The sequence below is a fragment of the Protopterus annectens genome, chromosome 8.part0 (genome assembly GCF_019279795.1).
Source record: "Protopterus annectens isolate FY-2018-M chromosome 8.part0, PAN1.0, whole genome shotgun sequence".
In the NCBI taxonomy this organism is placed as follows: Eukaryota; Metazoa; Chordata; order Ceratodontiformes; family Protopteridae; genus Protopterus; species Protopterus annectens.
Genome location: NC_056741.1, coordinates 284118935 through 284137859, shown reverse-complemented (window position 1 = coordinate 284137859; position 18925 = coordinate 284118935). Strand labels below are relative to the sequence as shown.

The 18925-nt window shown below is 35.6% G+C and overlaps 1 protein-coding gene across 1 annotated transcript in view; it reads right to left on the bottom strand.

Annotated features, from left to right (window-relative positions):
* Window positions 1–18925, bottom strand: part of RHBG (Rh family B glycoprotein) — a 371751-nt gene that overhangs the window by 115031 nt on the left and 237795 nt on the right. The window contains exon 6 of the mRNA XM_044079784.1: window positions 17191–17328. Within this exon, the coding sequence (XP_043935719.1) occupies window positions 17191–17328 (138 nt within the window). The remainder of the gene's footprint in view (window positions 1–17190; window positions 17329–18925) is intronic.

The window sequence follows — 18925 nt, the reverse complement described above, 5'->3', positions numbered from 1 at the left end:
CCAGTGGCTCTACTTGACAGAGGCACTGGGAACTAAGGTCGGGTGGCATGATGCCAGGGTAATCCTATGGGCTAGGCTTGTAAAGACTCCAGGATCATTAGCCTAGTACACACCTATGAACCTATGAAACTATTAGTTTGTGTACCAAACCTGTATGAATAGTGAGAAAATTGTATCTTTTACATTCCTTGAATTACTATAGTCATGTAGATGCCTTGCTATACAGACATTTTTAAAAGGTTTGGTATTTGTGGTGTCATTAGGAGATAAAACACAATTAAAATCACCTGCTAGAAGTATCTCCTCTCTAGAATGCAAAGTTATGAGTCTAGGTGGCTCTTTACTGTTTTTGTACCAATTCCAGGTATTCAATAAGAATTAATAAGGGTGTAAAACTTTATCCCAAGCTTGATTACCACTAGCCCAAGCATACCGTCGTTGTCTTTATGAGTCTATAATCTCACCTAGTCTTAAACTTTTCCTCCATAGAGTTAGAACACCCCTTCTTTTATGTTTAAATTGAGAACTAACCAACACTACGCAGTTTTTTAACAATAATCTGTTTAGATCCTGTGTTAACAAGTAGGTCTCTTGGAGCAAAACAATATCTGCTTTATGCAAAGAAAGATATTTGTTAATACTGCCTCTCTTCATGGGATTATTTAACCCATTTACATTTAAGTATTCTATATGCTGTCACTGTAAAACAGATTTTACATTAATGACACTTATATAGTGTTTCTCAATAATGTTTCTAAAGTTAATTAAAATGACATTTGTTATAGACAAATATGAGTAGTCTGTATGAAATAGAATAAAGTGACAGTGATTTCAGATTATCCACATAGGACAGATACTAAAGACCTTGAATTTTGCTTGTGAGGAACCTTTGCGGTTTCTCCAATTGCTGCAGGTGCTTGGAAAGGTAAATACCAAAAGGGACATTGTACTCAATTATTGGCCTGATGAGGGAAAAGTACAAGGAGGTTATAACTTCTTTTTTTCTGGAGGTAATGCCCTTACTTATGAGATGAGTGACATAGAATGCCCTTTTTAACACTGTGGAGACATGATGATCAAAAATAAGAGCGCTGTTCCCCTGTGTGCCCAGGTTTCTCACCACTGAGTGCATACTTAGGGTGTTGCTATTGATGTGGTAGTTAGCAGGAACATAACTCTTGCAAAAGGAATGATAATACATTTTTTAAATTGAGTTTAAGGCCATGACATTGGCACTAATTATTTGTTTGTGTAAGACCTTCTTGTAGGATTTTGACATCATTTGGAGAGTTTATGACCACTTCCAATTTGTAGTCATCAGCAAACTTTGTTGGCCATAGACCTTTAGTTTTTGCTTGTACTTCAAAGAAATAGATTCCAAAAAGTAGAGGTTCCAGGACTGATCCCTGTGGAATACCAGTGGTTACAGGTCTGCTGTTGGAGGTGGATTCCCCTATTTTGAGTATATGTGTTGTATCAGTGAGCCAGTTAGCAACTCATCTAATGATATAAGGGTTGATATCTAGCCGGGTGAGTTTGTCAATGATGCCTGAGTGGGGGATAGTGTCCAACACCTTGGTTAAGTCTGGGTAGGCTGTATGTACAAATTTCCCCTCATCCAGGGCCTTGTTGACTGTCTCAAAGAAGTCCACCAGGTTTAAAAAGCATGATCTCCCTTTAACAAATCCAAACTGAATAGGGTCATGTGATTAGAGATTACCTATATCTTTGTTGATAATGTCCATGATGATCCACTCCATGGCCTTGCAGATAAGGCCAGTCAGGCTAATAGGTCTATAGTTCCTCTGGTCAGTGGAAGCCCCAGCTTTGTGCAAGGAATAATGGTGGGCATTTTCCATTCAGCTGGGCTGAAGCAGTGCTTAGACTATGATTGAAAAGAGTACCCAGTGGTGTGGCTAATTCTTGTTTGAGCCCACGTAGGACGCAGCCTGGGATGTTATCCAGCCCCATAGATGCTGTGGTTTTTGCCTTAGAGAGGGCCTTTATGACCTGTTCTTTAGAGATACAAGGTAGGGAACAGGTGGTAAAGATGTCATGGGATATGTGTGGCTGGGACAGGGGAGTAAAGTTTTCACAGAACCTGACAACCAACACGTTAACTATGTCCACAGGCTCAGAATATGTGGCATCATTAACTACCAGTTTGGCAGAAATCTGGGCCTTTCCTTTTAAGTTATGGATGCAACCAAAGAACACCTTATGGTTGCCCTTAGTTGAGAAAGCTAATATGGATTTGTAGTTTGCTTTGGAGGACATCACAAGAGGTCTCATTTGCTTGTTTAAGCTGAAGAGGGAGTATTTCCAGTTTAGAGCTCACTCCCTCTTGCTCTTAGACAGCAGCGTCTTCCTCTTGTTGTAAAGCCTGTTAATGGCAGTTGTCTACCAGGCAGGTTTGCTCTTCCTTGACGACCTTGTTTTGGTCCTATCAGGTACGGCTGAGTCAATGCAGTTATACAGCTGTTTCTATAAAGCATTAGTGTAGAACTCTGCATAGCTGCAAATTCCATCGGGGGGTGTGCAGTGAAGCTATTTATACCATCCCATATCATAAGAGGTTATGATCTTATAATCTGCTTTGGAGAAATTGTTTTAGTTTAATTGCTGCTAGGGGTGGATCAGGTGCCATAGTTACTTCAAATGAGACTGATTTTGTAGTCAGATTTTACCAGGGAGGGCCTCACAATGGGGTGCTACAGTGGTCCCCCATATTGGTAAGCACAAGATCCAGGATGTTGTTGGCACCCCTTACTGGGTGTCAACCAGCTGGTCCATGGCATTGGAGTTAATGAAGTCAGGAAACCATTAAGCAAGTGAGTTTGAAGACGAGTAATTTACCCTGTCAATGGATGGGTAGTTAAAGTTGCCCAAAGCCATGGTGTTTGGATGTATGTATATAGACTCAAGTAGATCCAAATAGACAGAGTTGGTGTCCTGATTAATGGAGGGGGTCCTGCAGCTGGCAATGATTCAAACAGGTGTCCATTGAGTTCAGCTCAAAGGAGTGAGTTCAAAGGTTCCAAAAAACTTCCTAGATGGCATCATTGATGTTTCCACATGAAGATGGAGCCTTTTAAAACTTCCAGGAGGTCAAGCTTGCATCAAAAAACTTCTAAAGAACTTCAACTGTAAGTCATCAGGAATTTTTAACACTTAAATGAAGCTTTTAAAACATAAAATGCTCACGGATGCATTGTTTAAGCCGCGAGTATTATAAAACAGCTTTTAGTCTTTAAGCTTTATTTTGCATTTAAACATATTAAGTATAAAATTGTCAGTTTAGATTAACATTAATAAAATGTAATAAAAAGCAACAACATCCTAAAGTTCAATATATATATAAAATGACACATTAATGAGAGGGGACTTGAGAGATTGTGCATAAGCTGATTAACATTTAAATTACTCACTTTGTTTCTGTATCATATAAAATGTTTTTAAACCCCTTTAAATTAATAACGTGCCATGAAATACTTGTGAAGTATCAATATGATTAAACACCACTATACAGTGGTAACATAATAGTAATAGTGGAAACATCTTTAAAGAGTGATACTTCAGCATAATATTTTATAGAATTTGTTATAAGTAGCTTAAAGTTATAGTAAAGCTAGTAATTGTTAATGAATTAATGCTATTATTGTTTTTTAACTTTAAGAGAGATAAAATGCATTACCTAAATGTGTGGTTCCAATGAGAATTGTAAACAGTTTTACTGTTAAATATAGAGAAAAGAAATGTGAATTATTTATTTGTCACTGGCTTTCTTCTTCTCTTTCACCGATCACTCAGTTTTTGATGCTTGCCTTTTTAATGTAGTACTGGTGTCCATAAGTTCTGTTGAATATATTACATTTTTCTGTTGCACAAAGGTGTTAGCTTCTTCATGAGTTTCAAATGTATCTCTTTCTTTCAGGTAAGCAAAGTCTTATTTTGGCAGGGAAAGTCAACTGTATTTTAATACCAGCTCTTTTCAATGCTTTTATAAGGGGAATACATACCTTCCTTTTTGAGATTACTGCAAAAGAATAGTCATTATCAAACCTGATTATTTGATCTCCTATTTTCAGGGGAGAAACAGCCCAGGCAGAGTTTAAGATAAGGTCCTTATCTTGGTTGTATATGAACTTCACAATGATGGATCTGGGGTGAATATTTTTTGGAATAACTGTGGATAATGATCTATGGGCTCTCCAAAATACCAAAAGACAAAGCTTCAAGAAAATTTAATATTTTAGGAAGCCAGGCAGTTAAAAATTCACCATATTGTCCCCTTCCATTTTTTCTGGTATTCCATAAATTCCAATATTGTTCCTTCTAGATCTATTTTCCAGGTCATCAATTTTGTGGATAAGTTTGTTGTCTTGCTGTAGAAGGAGTTCTTTACTTTTTCCCCTCCATTAGTATGCAGTCAATGTTAGACTGACTCCTCCAGTGCTGTGATTTGAATATTTTGTTGTTTCAGGACATCATTTAGTAGTCCAGTCTGTTTAGAAGAATGCTCCTTTATTTTGTCAATTTTTAGGTCTAGTTTATCCATATTTCAGTATCAAATCTTGGATGTTTGTAAGACTTGATTGCAATTCTTTTTTTGCATAATTGTCTTGTTGGGTAGACCTAGGATGATTCATTCACCTTCAGTTTTATTTTCTTTTTTCTTACTTCTTGGAATTTGACAGGAAATATAAATGACTTATTTAATGTTTACAGATGACTGCAAACTAGGAGCCATAGTCAAGTCCCCAAATGATGTGGACATCCTACAGAATGGCCTCGCTGAGACAGATGCCTGGTGTCAGAGCCATGGCCTCAAGCTCAATGCCAAAAAGTGCAGTGTCATCCCCTTTGGTAAAAACTCTGTACCCATGAATTACCACATAGGCAGCAATCTACTTAACACTGAATGTGTGATAAGAGACCTTGGGACCCAGGTGGACAGTAGTCTCTCCTTTGGTAGTCACATCGCCACAGTAGTCAGGAAGTCCTTCTACATGGCACACCTCATCATAAAAGGGTTCTCATCCAGGAAAAAAGAAGTCATTGTTCCTCTCTACTCAACACTCATTAGACCCATTATAGAGTACAACACCCCTTTTGGAATGTACCTCACAAGATATCTGCAGCAGCTGGAAAGGCCACAGAAGTACCTCACAAAGAGGATTACTGGCCTCAAACAAATGCCCTACACTGACCATCTCAAAAAACTCCAGCTTTACTCCGTAGTATACTACTCCGAGGAGATCTCTGCCTAACATATAAAGCTATGTCAAACACAGAGCTGTTGGACATGCTATACCTAAAGAAATCCCAATGCTGTAGGGACCTAAACCTTGTCACCACAATAAACAGGACACGCTGGAGGGATAGATTCCTGTTCCAGAGACTTCCCATACTCTGGAACAAGCTACCCATCTATGTCAAGCAAAGTTCTTCTTTAGCACTCTTCAAGAAAAATCTTGATGAGTGAATGGGAAATAGGAAATACACCCCGGGATCACTTCTGTGTCTCTGCTTGACAGTGGCACAGGAAAATAACTTTCTTGGGTGGCATAAGCCAGGGAACCTTGTTGGCTAGGCCTACGTAGGCCCTTGGGCTGATAGCCTAGTGCCTACCTATGAACCTGTAATGTCCAAAACACATAAACATGTAACTTAAATCATCACATTTTTGTCCTCAATACAAAGACTTCATCAGCTACAATACATCCCATACTACCATTCATTTATAATCCCATCAATTATCCAGTTAAAACATTTAAAACATAAATTTGTCCTTCAACCATTTAATAAAAAGTTACAAGATATTCTTAAATAATATTTCCAATAAAATACATGGAAAAAGCTTAAAAAATATGTACATCTATATAAATAAATCATATTTGTGCAAACCAGGTCTTTATAACAGCTATTAAAAATACATGTATTATAAATTCTTGTGCAAACCATAAATATACATTCTATGTAAAAAAAATAGTGTAAGGGGTCCCTCTAGAGACCAATTATAGCCACTGTAGTAAAATCTCAAAAAAAAAAAAAAAAAAAAAAAAAAAAAAAGTTAAACCATTGCTTCAGAGGTACATGTTTTTTTAAAACCAATATAAATGTTTTTACATCACAATTGTGCAGCTCTCAAATTTAATAAGGAGGTTATAGAGATATTCTCATTAAGTCCAGGGGGAACATTACCTTGTAGTGTTATTTGCCACCACAGTTACCTATATTCTATTTTCTCCTCCAAAAGCCCCCTCTCTTAGGTCATTTTTAACTTCTTCTAAGACAAAAAAATGAAAAACGTGCATTATCACATTATTTTAGGTGTTTAAATAAAACATTATTTTCTTTTTTCATTTGAATGTCATAATGATGTTCGTAGATTATTTTTTTCAGTTTATGCTCTATCTTCCCCACATAGAAAGTCCCACATTCTTCACAGATCACCAAATAAACTAACCCAAAAGAATGACAGTTTGTCACCAAATAAACTAACCCAAAAGAATGACAGTTTGAAAATTCCTTTCCTTCTATCCACTTGTTTCTACAAGCTAAAAAAACTTTTACTTTATTCGCTACATATGTACATTGTGAACAATGGACACATTTGAATGTCCCTTTCTTTTTCCTAACCTTGTTAACATGTTTATCATCTTGTTCCAATAAAAAATTTAAATTCTGTCCCTTCCTATAAATGACTTTAACAGGTTCCTTGGGAATGTCACCTAAGTCCTTCAACCCCACAAACCTTTCCCATTTACTCTGAATAATTTTCCTGACTAAACTAGCACACTCATTATATTCCATTATAAGAGGGGGGCTTTGGGAGGAGAAAATAGAATATAGGGAACTGTGCTGGGAAATAACACTACAAGCTAATGTTTTCCCTTGATTTGATGAGAATATCTCTGTAGCCCCATTATTAAAATTTACCCAACTTGAATACTGAAGAGAAAAGAATTTTAACTGATTTAAGAAATAACAAGAACATCAGGTTTATGAAACCCAACAAAGGTGGGGGGATAGTCATAATGAATTTTATACTGTATGAAGGAAAAATGACCAACATTTTAGGTGACACTAATAAATATACTAGTGCAACTAGGAATGAGATTAACATTTCATACAGGAAAATTGACTTGGGTTTAAATGACATGTTACTAGATGGGTTGATAGATCAGACTACCTACAATTTTTTGATAAATGAAAAACCAAGAGTAGCCACAATCTTTGGAATTCCTAAGGTTCATAAAAATGAGATAAACCCCCTTTAAGAACGGGTCTATATTTTAACATTGAAATCTACAAAGATCGAGTGTTATAATATCGAACCCTAAACACCGAAATCCACAAACATCGAACAGTCAGAATAGTGATTTTTTTTCCCAGGGAAAAAAGCGCTATTCCGAGAAACATACACACAACACAAACACACACAAAAAACAGCAATCCATACACATACACTTAAAATCTTACACCTAAATCTAAACTAAACTTTACATACACTACTAGCTATCCACTTACCTTAACTCGACCCTAACCCTAAGGTCCATCACTATCGCACACTCACCTCACCCGCGCTCTAACCCTAACTCACCAAACCCGCCCCCTAACCCTAACCTACACACAATCGCACACTTACCTGACCCTTTGCCCTAACACTAACGTCATCACAACCGCACACTTACCTGACCCACTCCCTAACCCTAACTCACCTAACCCGCCCCCTAACTCTAACCTACACACAATCACACACTTACCTGAACCCGACCCGTAATGCTCCAACATATCGAGCGCTGAAAACATCAAAGCCACAGCAACGGCCCACCGAATTCTTTCCCTGAGAAAGAATTCGGTGTCCTGCACCTTCGCTGTTTTCAGCGTTCAACATTACGGGTTCGCTATTATAACATTCAATCTTTGTAAGATTCGATGTTATAATATAGACCCTTAAGAACAATAGTTATGGCTGAAGGGTCAAAAACGTCTTCATTGGCAAAGTATGTTGATATGAAATTAAAGAAAGTATGGCTTAAGAAAAAAGTATTTTGAGAGACTCTTGGCATTTCTTAAGGGAAATCAAACAATAATTGTACAATGACAGCATTATGTTTGTTACAATAGATATTGTTGATTTATTTACAAGCATCCCTCACACTGAAGGTATTCGACTATTAGAAGAAGTATATTTGATGATGGTGGACTGACATATAATGAACAACTAGTTTGCCTAAACTTAATGGACCTGGCTCTAAAGTACAACTATATTTACTTTAAAAAGGAATTTGTCCAACAAATTCAGGGCGTAGCGATGGGTGCTGAATGCTCCCCTACTTATGCTGATCTTATATTGTCTAAATGGGAAGAGAAATATGTTTTTAATCCAAGTCCTCTGATTGTTGGGTGTTATACAGAAGGTTCCCGGATGACATATGTATTCTATGGACAGCTTCTTAGATAAGTTGCAGGAATTTATTTGTTTCCTAGGAAATATTACTAACTTTTTATTATTTAACCATAAGTTTTCCTATGAAAAGTCTGAGTACTCAGATATACAAATATACAAAATGAACAACAGATTTAATTTCAAGATTTTCAGAAAGGATGCGTTTTCAAATTCATTTCTTCATTTTGAAAGTGCACACCCTTTTCATTATAAAAGAAAAGTGCACACCCTTTTCATTATAAAAATATTAAGGGACAATATGTGTGCGCTAATAGGATGACCTCAGCAGAAATGGATTTTGCAAAAGAGTGTAACTTCTTAGAAGTTTTATTTAAAGAAAGGGGTTACCCAGAGACAATGATACATGATGTTAAGAAAGAGGTCAGAGAAGGGAGAAAGGAAAGGTTTAAACCTATCCTAGGAGAATCCATAGCACGAGAAGGTACAGAAATGAGAAATGGTCAAGAAGAAAATTTTAGTAATGCATTTATAATGGAATATAATGGATGTGTTAGTTTAGTTAGGAAAATTATTCAGAATGAATGGGAAAGGTTTGTAGGGTTGATGGACTTAGGTGACATTCCCAAGGAACCTGTTAAAGTCATTTATAGGAAGGGACAGAATGTAAAATATTTATTGGAATGAGATGGTAAATATGTTAACATGGTTAGGAAAAACAAAGGGACATTCAAATGTGGCCATTGTTCACAATGTACATAACTAGCAAATAAAGAAAAGTTTTTTTTAGCTTGTATAAACAAATGGATAGAAGGAAAGGAATTTTCAAACTGTCATTCTTTTGGGTTAGTTTATTTGTTGATCTGTGACGATTGTGGGTCTTTCTATGTGGGGAAGACAGAGCATAAACTGAAAAAAAGACTCTACGAACATCATTATGACATTCAAACGAAAAAAGAAAATAATGCTTTATTTAAACACCTAAAAGAATGTGAGAATGCACATTTTTCATTTTTTGTCTTAGAAGAAGTTAAAAATTACCTAAGAGGGGAGGGGGTCTTTGAGAGGAGAAAATAGAATATAGGTAACTGTGGTTGCAAATAACACTATAAGCTAATGTTTCCCCTGGACTGAATGACAATATCTCTATAGCCTCCCTATTAAAAATGAGAGCTGCAAAATTGTGATGTAAAAGGGTTTATATTGGTTTTAAAAAAACATGTACCATGGAAGCAATTTTTTTTTAAGAGATTTTACTACATTGGCAATGACTGGTCACTAGAGGGACCCCTTACATTAGTTTTTATATAAAATGTATATTTACAGTTTGCGCAAGAATTCATAATATATTTTTTTAATAGCTGTTATAAAGACCCGGTTTGCACAAATATGATTAATTTATATAGATGTACATATTTTTTAAGCTTACTACATGTATTTTATTAGAAATATTATTTAAGAATATCTTGTAACTTTTTATTAAATGATTGAAGGACAAGTTGATGTTTTAATTAGGTAATTGATGGGATTCTAAATGCATGGTAGTATGGGATACATTGCATCTGATGAAGTCTTTGTATTGAGGATAAAAATGCAGTAATTTAAGTTAAACGTTTATGTGTTTTGGACATTAAAGAAGTGTTTTCATTACTTGTCATGGACTGCTTTTTCTCCCTCCTGGGTGCTATTCTGGACTTTGGTTACTGGTATTTGTACTTTTGGCACCTTTTCTAATTTGCTTTTGGTTTTATAAGGAAAATATAAAGGTTGTCAGCTGAAATTTACAGTGATATAAAGCTGAAAGTTTCCAGAATTTAGATTTATTCCTTTCAGGTAGTTATTGATGATTTTTGTAAATACATCCTGTCAGAAGTTTTGGGATACTGCAGAGCAGGGAACCTGTGCTGCTTTCAGACTGCCATCCAAGCCACATCCCCATTCTATTCCTTCATTGTGAGGAAGAAGTGAGTACATGAATGGGTGGTTTTGGAATAATGGTTAAGGTCTTCACATCACAGGCACAAGGTACAGGGTTGGATTCTGACCTCAAGTTGTTGGCTAGGTGAAAGGCCTTTTAGAGCAGTTGGCTTAGTATTCAACCATGAACCTATACAATTGACAACAATGCTTTAAATTAACAAAGACAAAAAGTAGAGGAGTGTACTTGCATAGGCAGAGATATAATAAAATGTGTAAGTCTCTTTCCAGAGTTCTGTGACTACAGTAAGCAGAAGTCCACTCTAGCAACAAAGCAATGAGCTTATAAATATTGAAGTTTGAATATAATTGCATTAACAATGCAAGGTAACCTTCATAAAATAACACTGCCAAAAGAAAAACAGTATTGTATTTGCTTGTTTTGAGTATGCTTGAAAAATAAAAAAAATGATCCTGTTGAAATAAAGTTCTTAATTTAGACTTTAGTGTTAGCAAGTTTCTTATAGCATAACTGTATCTGTTATTAAAAAAAAATCATCTGTACTGTCACACAAAATTCAGTCAGTGAGTAGGGAAATGAAATGTAAAAATCAACTTTAAAATCTATAACAAGTGTTATGTACTATGCATTGGAATGCAAATTATAGCAAAAATTAGGAAAACAACTGTTCAACCAACAGCTTTCAAGGCAGTTACAGACTTTATTCTGTCACACAACTTCGTTTTTATTTATTTAGTTATTTTGAGGGGAAGGTAATGTTCTCCATTTCTTTTAATCATAATGAATTTTCGTGTGTTCTTAAAATGAATAACAAGAAATTAATTTCTCATCCATATAAAGAGGATTTTGATCAAGTCTCTGATTGTAACCTCATTATTATGTGTTGGAGACATGGATGCTAAGAAATTTACGTCGAGGGCAAAGCACAATAGGTGAATCTTGGCATCTATATTGAGAACACATAATTAATGGTTTCAGTTCTTTGTAGTAAATGGAGTTGTATCTGCTCCATGTATTACTGGTTACAGAAACAAGGGTAAAAAAAAAGAAAAAGCATAAAGTGTTTTACCAACTTAGAAAGCTGGTAAAGCTCTAAGTAAGCAGTAAGCAATGGTGTAGCAAAACACATATCAGGTTTGCCATTAGTAGGCAGGACAAAGGATCAAAAAAGGGAGAATTTTTAAATTCTGCTCTAATTTACTTAAAATTGTGATAGAATGACTAGTTTTACATCAATGTGTATTTTAGAAGAATAAAAATTGTGATATTCTACTTCTGGCATTTTTGACAGACTGCAATTCTCAGTAGTTTATCAGAAAATGAAACCTGCTTAGTAGGGACAGGATAAAATATGAGATAAACTCAGTGGCATTTGAGAGGTCTATACAGCAGACACAAACAAAGCTGTTTTTACTTTTGCCACTGTCATTTATTGGCTGGAACTATCAACATTCACTGACCAGTATGAAATCTGATATTAACAGTGTTTAGAAAGGTGCTTAACAATTAGTACCTTTCTAAGCACTGTTGATATGTGTCATGCTAGAGTAATGTTTAAATAGCCCATCTTTTTCCTGATATTGGAGCATAATCATGGTGTTCCATTCATTACAATCTGGCTATGATCAGACACCCAAACATAACCTTTGCCTTTTCTCTTACAGTGCAATCAGCACTTAGTTCTAAACAGCGTTTAAATACTAGTCATTTCTAGATAGCACAGATCTGTAGTATGAAACTTATACATTCAACAGAGATATTATACATTTCCTAATAACAACATTACATAACATAACATAAGCAGTCAGGGAATTATATTATGCTCAGTAAATCTGTTTTTATGTTTTCTAGCATTTGTCTTACATTTCTGCACCTATAACATGTATAAGAAATGAAAATGGTACAAAATTGAAATTTGACACCATGGCATAGTACCTAAAGATATAGCAACATAAGAAATATTTACAAAATGTACACTGTGCTATTAAGTATTATAGTGTACAGTAAATGAAGTTAAAATAATTACTCCTCCAAACAAGCATAAAAAAGTAACAGATAAAACAAAAATAGACTCCTGTATACAGCTTAAGCAGTTATTACATATTCTGATGGGAAATGGAATAAAATTGTATATCTATGTATAGACAAAGGAATAATTTGATTTTAAAGAATATTAAGGCATTTCAGGGTGCTGTTGGTTGTTACATTGATCAGTACTTGATAACAGGGATACTGGAGTAATCCATAAAAAGACTTTTGCATTGCCTCCAAGTATAATTTTCACTGGAAATGTATGCAAATCCATCATCAAATGTTGAGCGGTGATCATTAATATATGCAGGACTTATTACCAAAATATATTTATTACAAGTTTAATAGTTTCCATTATACTATGGTATTCTTTGCTTGTTTAAGTAAGTTACCTTGTATTTGTGAGGTAAGAACCTTTAAGACATTGAACATTTGTACACTCATAAAGGTAGTTAGTGGTGTGACTGCAGTTTGTGTTACTATCATTGTGGCTTTATGTAGCTCATCTCTGGGATATCTCTTAATTTAGGCTTCATTTTTATTACAGTTTTGATGGCATTACATAAGTTACTGTAGAAGTCTTCTATTATCTCCTTAGCTCTGATGGGCAGATAAATACTCTTGTCTGAAGTACAGTTTTAGGCAAATGTGGACTAGCAATGGAAGCAATTTTGTTTTACTTAAATATGGCTATTTAAGTGGATTTTCTTGCAGTGGTAATTACAGTTTACTATTTCAAAAATGGGCCTATTTAGTCAACTAGATTTGTGGATGCTGCACCTCTTTTTAATGGGTGTACAATGAGTGATGGATATAAACTTAACTAAGGAAAGACACCTCAACTTTAGACTTATGCATTTCTATATCCTTAGGTATGTGGCTATCAGACAACAGCCAACATCCGGTTGTGCCTTAGAGCATTACATTTAAGACATTACTAGTGACAGAATCTGAAGAAAATATACTTTACACCGTTATATATCTGTATCTAGTCATGCAGTTCTAAACAATTCAAACTTGCCTGCAGCACAATGAGCATGTATTGCTATTTTTACCTTTGTACTAACCCTACTAATGTGATCTTTTTTTCTCAGACAGGTACTTCTTGCCCATGATTCATTGTGAGGGCAGACCTGATGAGATTAATTCATTCTAGTCTGCCCTGTCAGATCAAACTTCTATTCAGTTAGAATGTAACTAATGAGTAATAAATACAGTTAAGCTTGTGAATCTTCAGTAAAGGTATCAGAGACTGATTTGCAGTGACTCACTGAATTTTCTTACATATGTGTTATACATTCTGTGAAAAAAACAGCTTACCAAATGTTGAACAAGTAGTTGAGAAAACATAGCCTAAAGTGGAATTTTGTGAAGTGTATGTCCTGGCCAAGTGCCTTGGTTTTTCCTCCCATCTGCCTTCCCTCAGTCAACCAGGATATATTTGTCTACCTTACTAAGCTCAGCTAATTAGTCAAATATGAATAGCAATCGATATTGAACAGCTCAGTCTGCCTGGTATGCTAGCAAAACTATTTTGATATTTCCTATCTTACATCTGTCATCAGTTTCACAGCAAATAATGCCATAAAATACATTCACAGTTTGTTGGTATGCATATCTTATTCTTTCTGGAAATGTTAATTCAATACAGTGAGATAAGGGATTTACTGTAGTTTGATTATTGGATCAGTCTTTTGGAGAACATCCTTTGGACACTAAAGACACAGTTTGTTTATTTAAAGGACCACTTCAGGCAAAACCTCATAAAGTACATTTTTTTCTTATTTTACTATGACCCTCTATGCAATCCAAATGTGCCAGGCTGCCAGCACAGCTATACCCACGTATTACTAATTTTAACATTGTTTCTAGCCCTGAATACCCTCATGTGTAGAGATACACTGATGTGATCTTGTTTCCCCTGAAAGCTGTTTCTTTCCCAAAATGCACTGACAGAGTGCTGCTGATGAAATTATATACTGTCAAATCTGAGAATCATCAGGAAAAGTGTCAGTGACATTTTTGGCATGAATCTATATGTATGTGTTATACCATTTATGACAAGTTCTTGAAAAAGGATAAACAAATAATGAGATAACTTATCCCTTCCAAAAGTGATATTTTGGAAGTTTCTGTTCTATCTTCCTTCCCTAAAGCTAAGTCATGTTTTTTAATATGTGAAAGTATGGAGATCAACATAGGTATGGAGATGCACTGTGAAAGAAGGGAAAACTTACATTAAGGGTGCAGTTGTCCTTTAAAGTAGTTGAAATAGAAAGCTAGTGGCTAGTGCTTTCTAAGCATCTGTTTAAATGTCTTTTTTTAACTACTTGTGCATATTATGTACTGTTTGTAATAAAATGCTTTAATTTATTTATCTCACTTAAATGGTTTTCAGCTTTACATGCTTGTAACTTGTGGCATATTCATTAGCTTAAGGTTTTGCGCTTAATGTTACTATCTAAATATTTAAAGGTTGGCTTATCTTAAGGGTAAACTCTAGATGTGGTTTTTTTGTTAGTTTTCACTGACTAGTGGCAGGGGCAGCATAAACTGGAAAAGATGGGGTATTTTGTGTTGGAAAGTTGTAATTTACTTCTCATTCTGGAAAATACTGTTTGTGGAGGAGGCAGACAACAAAGTAATTAAGGACAATTTAAACTACCGTTATTAAGCTTGCACTGGAAAGCATTGGGTTCAGTCTGAGGTGACTGAAATCCTGGTAAGTCAGTGATTATAACTCTGATCTGTACTTGTACAGTTTAAAGCACATATTGGTGTGACAGGCCTGTCTGTTACCCAGGGCAGTAGTTCACATTTATCGTATGCCTTTAAGGCCAACTGCCCTTTGTATATCAACTTGTACCAGTGGTAGTATTCAATCCCCATAATGCCATTTACATTTAAATGTTCACAGAATACATAATAATAATAATTAATAACAATAATAATAATAATAATAATGACAATGATAATAATAATAACAATAATAAAGTTTACATTTAAATGTTCCAAGTTCGAAAGCTAATTCTAATAGTCCCCTTCTATGAGTGGCCATTGGCATTTCAGATCTGTCATCAAACTGTAGGTCATCTAAGAAAACTGCACAAAACTGGTTAGCTTCCAACATGGTCTATATTATAGTAAAGTGTGTATTGTGAAGCTTGTCACCATTCTCTCTATATTTATGTTTATACCTGATAAGGTGTTTTCACATTAGTAAGTAAACTGGAGTAACCCTTTCATTTTCAAATACAAGGCGATACTCCAACCTATATGTGAGAAATGCAAGTTGCTACCTTTGCTTCAAAAGAATAGAAGATAAATACAAGAAGAGTAAATAATACTGACAAACATGTTTTGTATGTTAGTTTGAGACACATATTAGGATATGCATGTTACGGGCGGTCATGACAAGGAGGTTGAGAATTATTTATTCTAACGTGGTGCACAATAGTTTATTGTCACTTTTAGTCCTTTTTTGAATTGGTTATCTGAATTGCGCTACACTATGATGATCACCCAGAGGGGAGAAATGCAATGGAAGTGACATTTTCAATTTTCTTTGGTAAGCATTTGGTACAAAAAGATGATATCCACAATATTAGGAACAGCTTGCAGCTACAGTAGAAATTACAAAGACTTCCAAGGAATACTCTATTGAAATGAAAGATGCAGGTCACTGTGTGTGTGTGTGTGTGTGTGTGTGTGTGTGTGTGTGTGTGTGTGTGTGTGTGTGTGTGTGTGTGTGTGTGTGTGTGTGTGTGTGTGTGTGTGTGTGTGTGTGTACTTGTGCATATGAGTATGCTGACTAGTCTTACATTATTTGTTAAGTGCTTCCATAACCTTTATATTTTTGGATGTAAAAATACTTCTTCCAACAAACATTACATATCCTATACCAACTTTCAAGCATTTATTTATTTATTTATAAATCCATTTATTTATGTGCTTATTTATTCATTCTTTGTTGACTGTGTTAGTCCTATTAGGTAGTTGAACTATTTAACAATAAAACAAATGCAAAACATTAGAAAAGCCCACTTTTCTAATACAGGGAAATTACATACCTTTTCATTGTTCGGAGACATTCTGTGAGGAAGGGCATTAAAGGGAAATTACATACCTTCTTATGGCTCATAGGTCCATAGGTTCATAGAAGGTTACTATGCTAATGGCCCTAGAGCCCTTATAAGCCTAGCCATATTTATCCTGAGTTGTTCCAGTTGTTGGTGGTTAGGTGAATGAAGTTTACAGAGATAAAGAAGGTTCTATGGTCATTAATACAGACTTCCTCTGGGAGACCTTCTGCCTGGGAGGGAATTGCTGGGAAATTACATACCTTCTCATGGTTGGGAGATCTTCTGCCTGTGGAGCTGAGCCTCATAGTACCTTGGGTGGTCCACTAGTTTCCCCGTAACACTCACCCTGTTGGGCATTACTGTTTGTTTATCATGCTGAAACCTGACCACTGATTGGATGAATGATGTGATCCATAGCATGATTTGAATTTTAGGGACGTGAATTAAATAAATTTACCCGATGAAGTTTATCAGATTAAAAAACATGAATGCAGAAAACAAGCGCAATAGAACTTTATGTAGAGGCAACATAAGTTTATAATTCTTATTTCCTGATGTCACTCATGAATCTTAAATATGCCTCAAGTCTGGGCTTAGTTTCAGCCCTCTCTGTGTTTACTAGGAAAAGTAATGTATCTTTAGTACTGAACCACATAATTTGTGTTTATCTCCATTTCTGACCTAACCCTTAAGTAAGGAGCAAGGATAACAGTCTGGTCACTTACACTGAGATACTTGAAGCCAAGAGTAGAAATGGTTCCAGTAATGAATCCCACAATCATTGCTCCGAATGGAGTCATCACCATCTCTGCGGCTGTACCAACAGCAACCCCTCCTGCAAGCGTTGCATTTTGGATGTGGACCTGGAAAGGGAATGAGACATGTAAGCACTAGTGTATTCTCTTAAGACAAGGACTAACATGAAATATGCAGACATTTTGAAATCCACAGGAAGAATGTAGAAAGAAAGTTATAGTTGTGAAAAAACAGAACTGTAGTTATATATTTGTACTGCTTGAATAACTCTACAAACTCCTTTAGCTCACAAAGAAAATGCAATCTGACCAGAGCTGGAATGTAGTGACTGAATTATTGCATCCAGATACACAGGTGCAAGTGTGAAACTACACAGAAGTCTAATCACATGCCAGAAAACATTATGCTGCTTTTCGGTGTGTCACTACAATATTCCCCAAGTTGTGTACTAATGTCACCAAGTTGTTTAAATGGGATTGATGCACAACACTCTGCAAATGTGCCTCCATGTTTTGGTCATTTACTAATTCTGATCAGCAGCTATAAGCTAATGAAATGTATTAAACAGTGCAATAAATCAGTACAGTTGATATACTGATACTGCATTTTTACAAATGTAGTTACTGGCTGAATGTAAGAATTTTCCCAATCTGCTTAATGCATGCCACGTAGGTTTAAGGATAGAGCAGAAATCATATATTATGGGACAGCTTCTACATGACTCAGCATCTGCATGAAAATCATTAAATAGCAGAATGTATAGGGTCACATAAACATCATACAATAACATTTAGTTGAGCGCCAGTATTTTCCTTCTGTGTGATGAACATTCATTAGTAAACTTTGCACTTAAATACTGATGATTCATATGATATCAGTGAATGATTTTTCCTTTACTAAGCATCTTATTTTGCAATGCTCAACACACATTGTGCACCTGGACTGTCTGGTTTAGAGTAAAACTCATGTTCATGTACTATACTTATATGTGCATCATTATGACGCTATTATGAGGATATGAAAACGATCCCAACACAATGTTCATAATTGCAAAGAAGCCTTAGCACACCTGCAGAAAACTGTGATAACAGGTATGTCCTCACCTTCAAAATGTAAAAGCTTGTAAAAAAACATGAAGAAGATATATTTTATAATAATTACTGTGTTATAACTCGAAGAACAGCATCATGCAATATGCAATATTTTTGCTTCACAGGTACCTGTTAATGTGAAAATTCAGGTTTGTGCACTATCTACTTGTGCAATGCCCTAAATGGTACATTTTATGCATGTGATGTCTGTCCTAGTATTATTAAATAGTAATTGTATGTATGTATGTTTCCTGCCCTGGGAACGAAGCAACGTAATTTAATTTAGCTGCACTATGTGCAGGTCAAATTGACAATAAAGTTTACTTTGACTTTGAAATCTAAACCTTATCATCACAATGAACAAAACATGCTGGAGGGATAGGTTCCTGACCCAGAGACTCCCCATACTCTGGAATAGACTGCCCATACATGTCAAGCAGAGCACCTCATTGGCCCTCTTCAAAAGGAACATTGATGATTGGATGGAAGAAAGGAAATTCACCCCAGGGATCATGTCAGTCACCCTGCTAGACAGCGGCCCAGAGAAGTAAATACTGTGGGAAGAAATTTCCAGGGAATTGTTATGGCTAGACTTGCATAGGCCTTAGGGCCG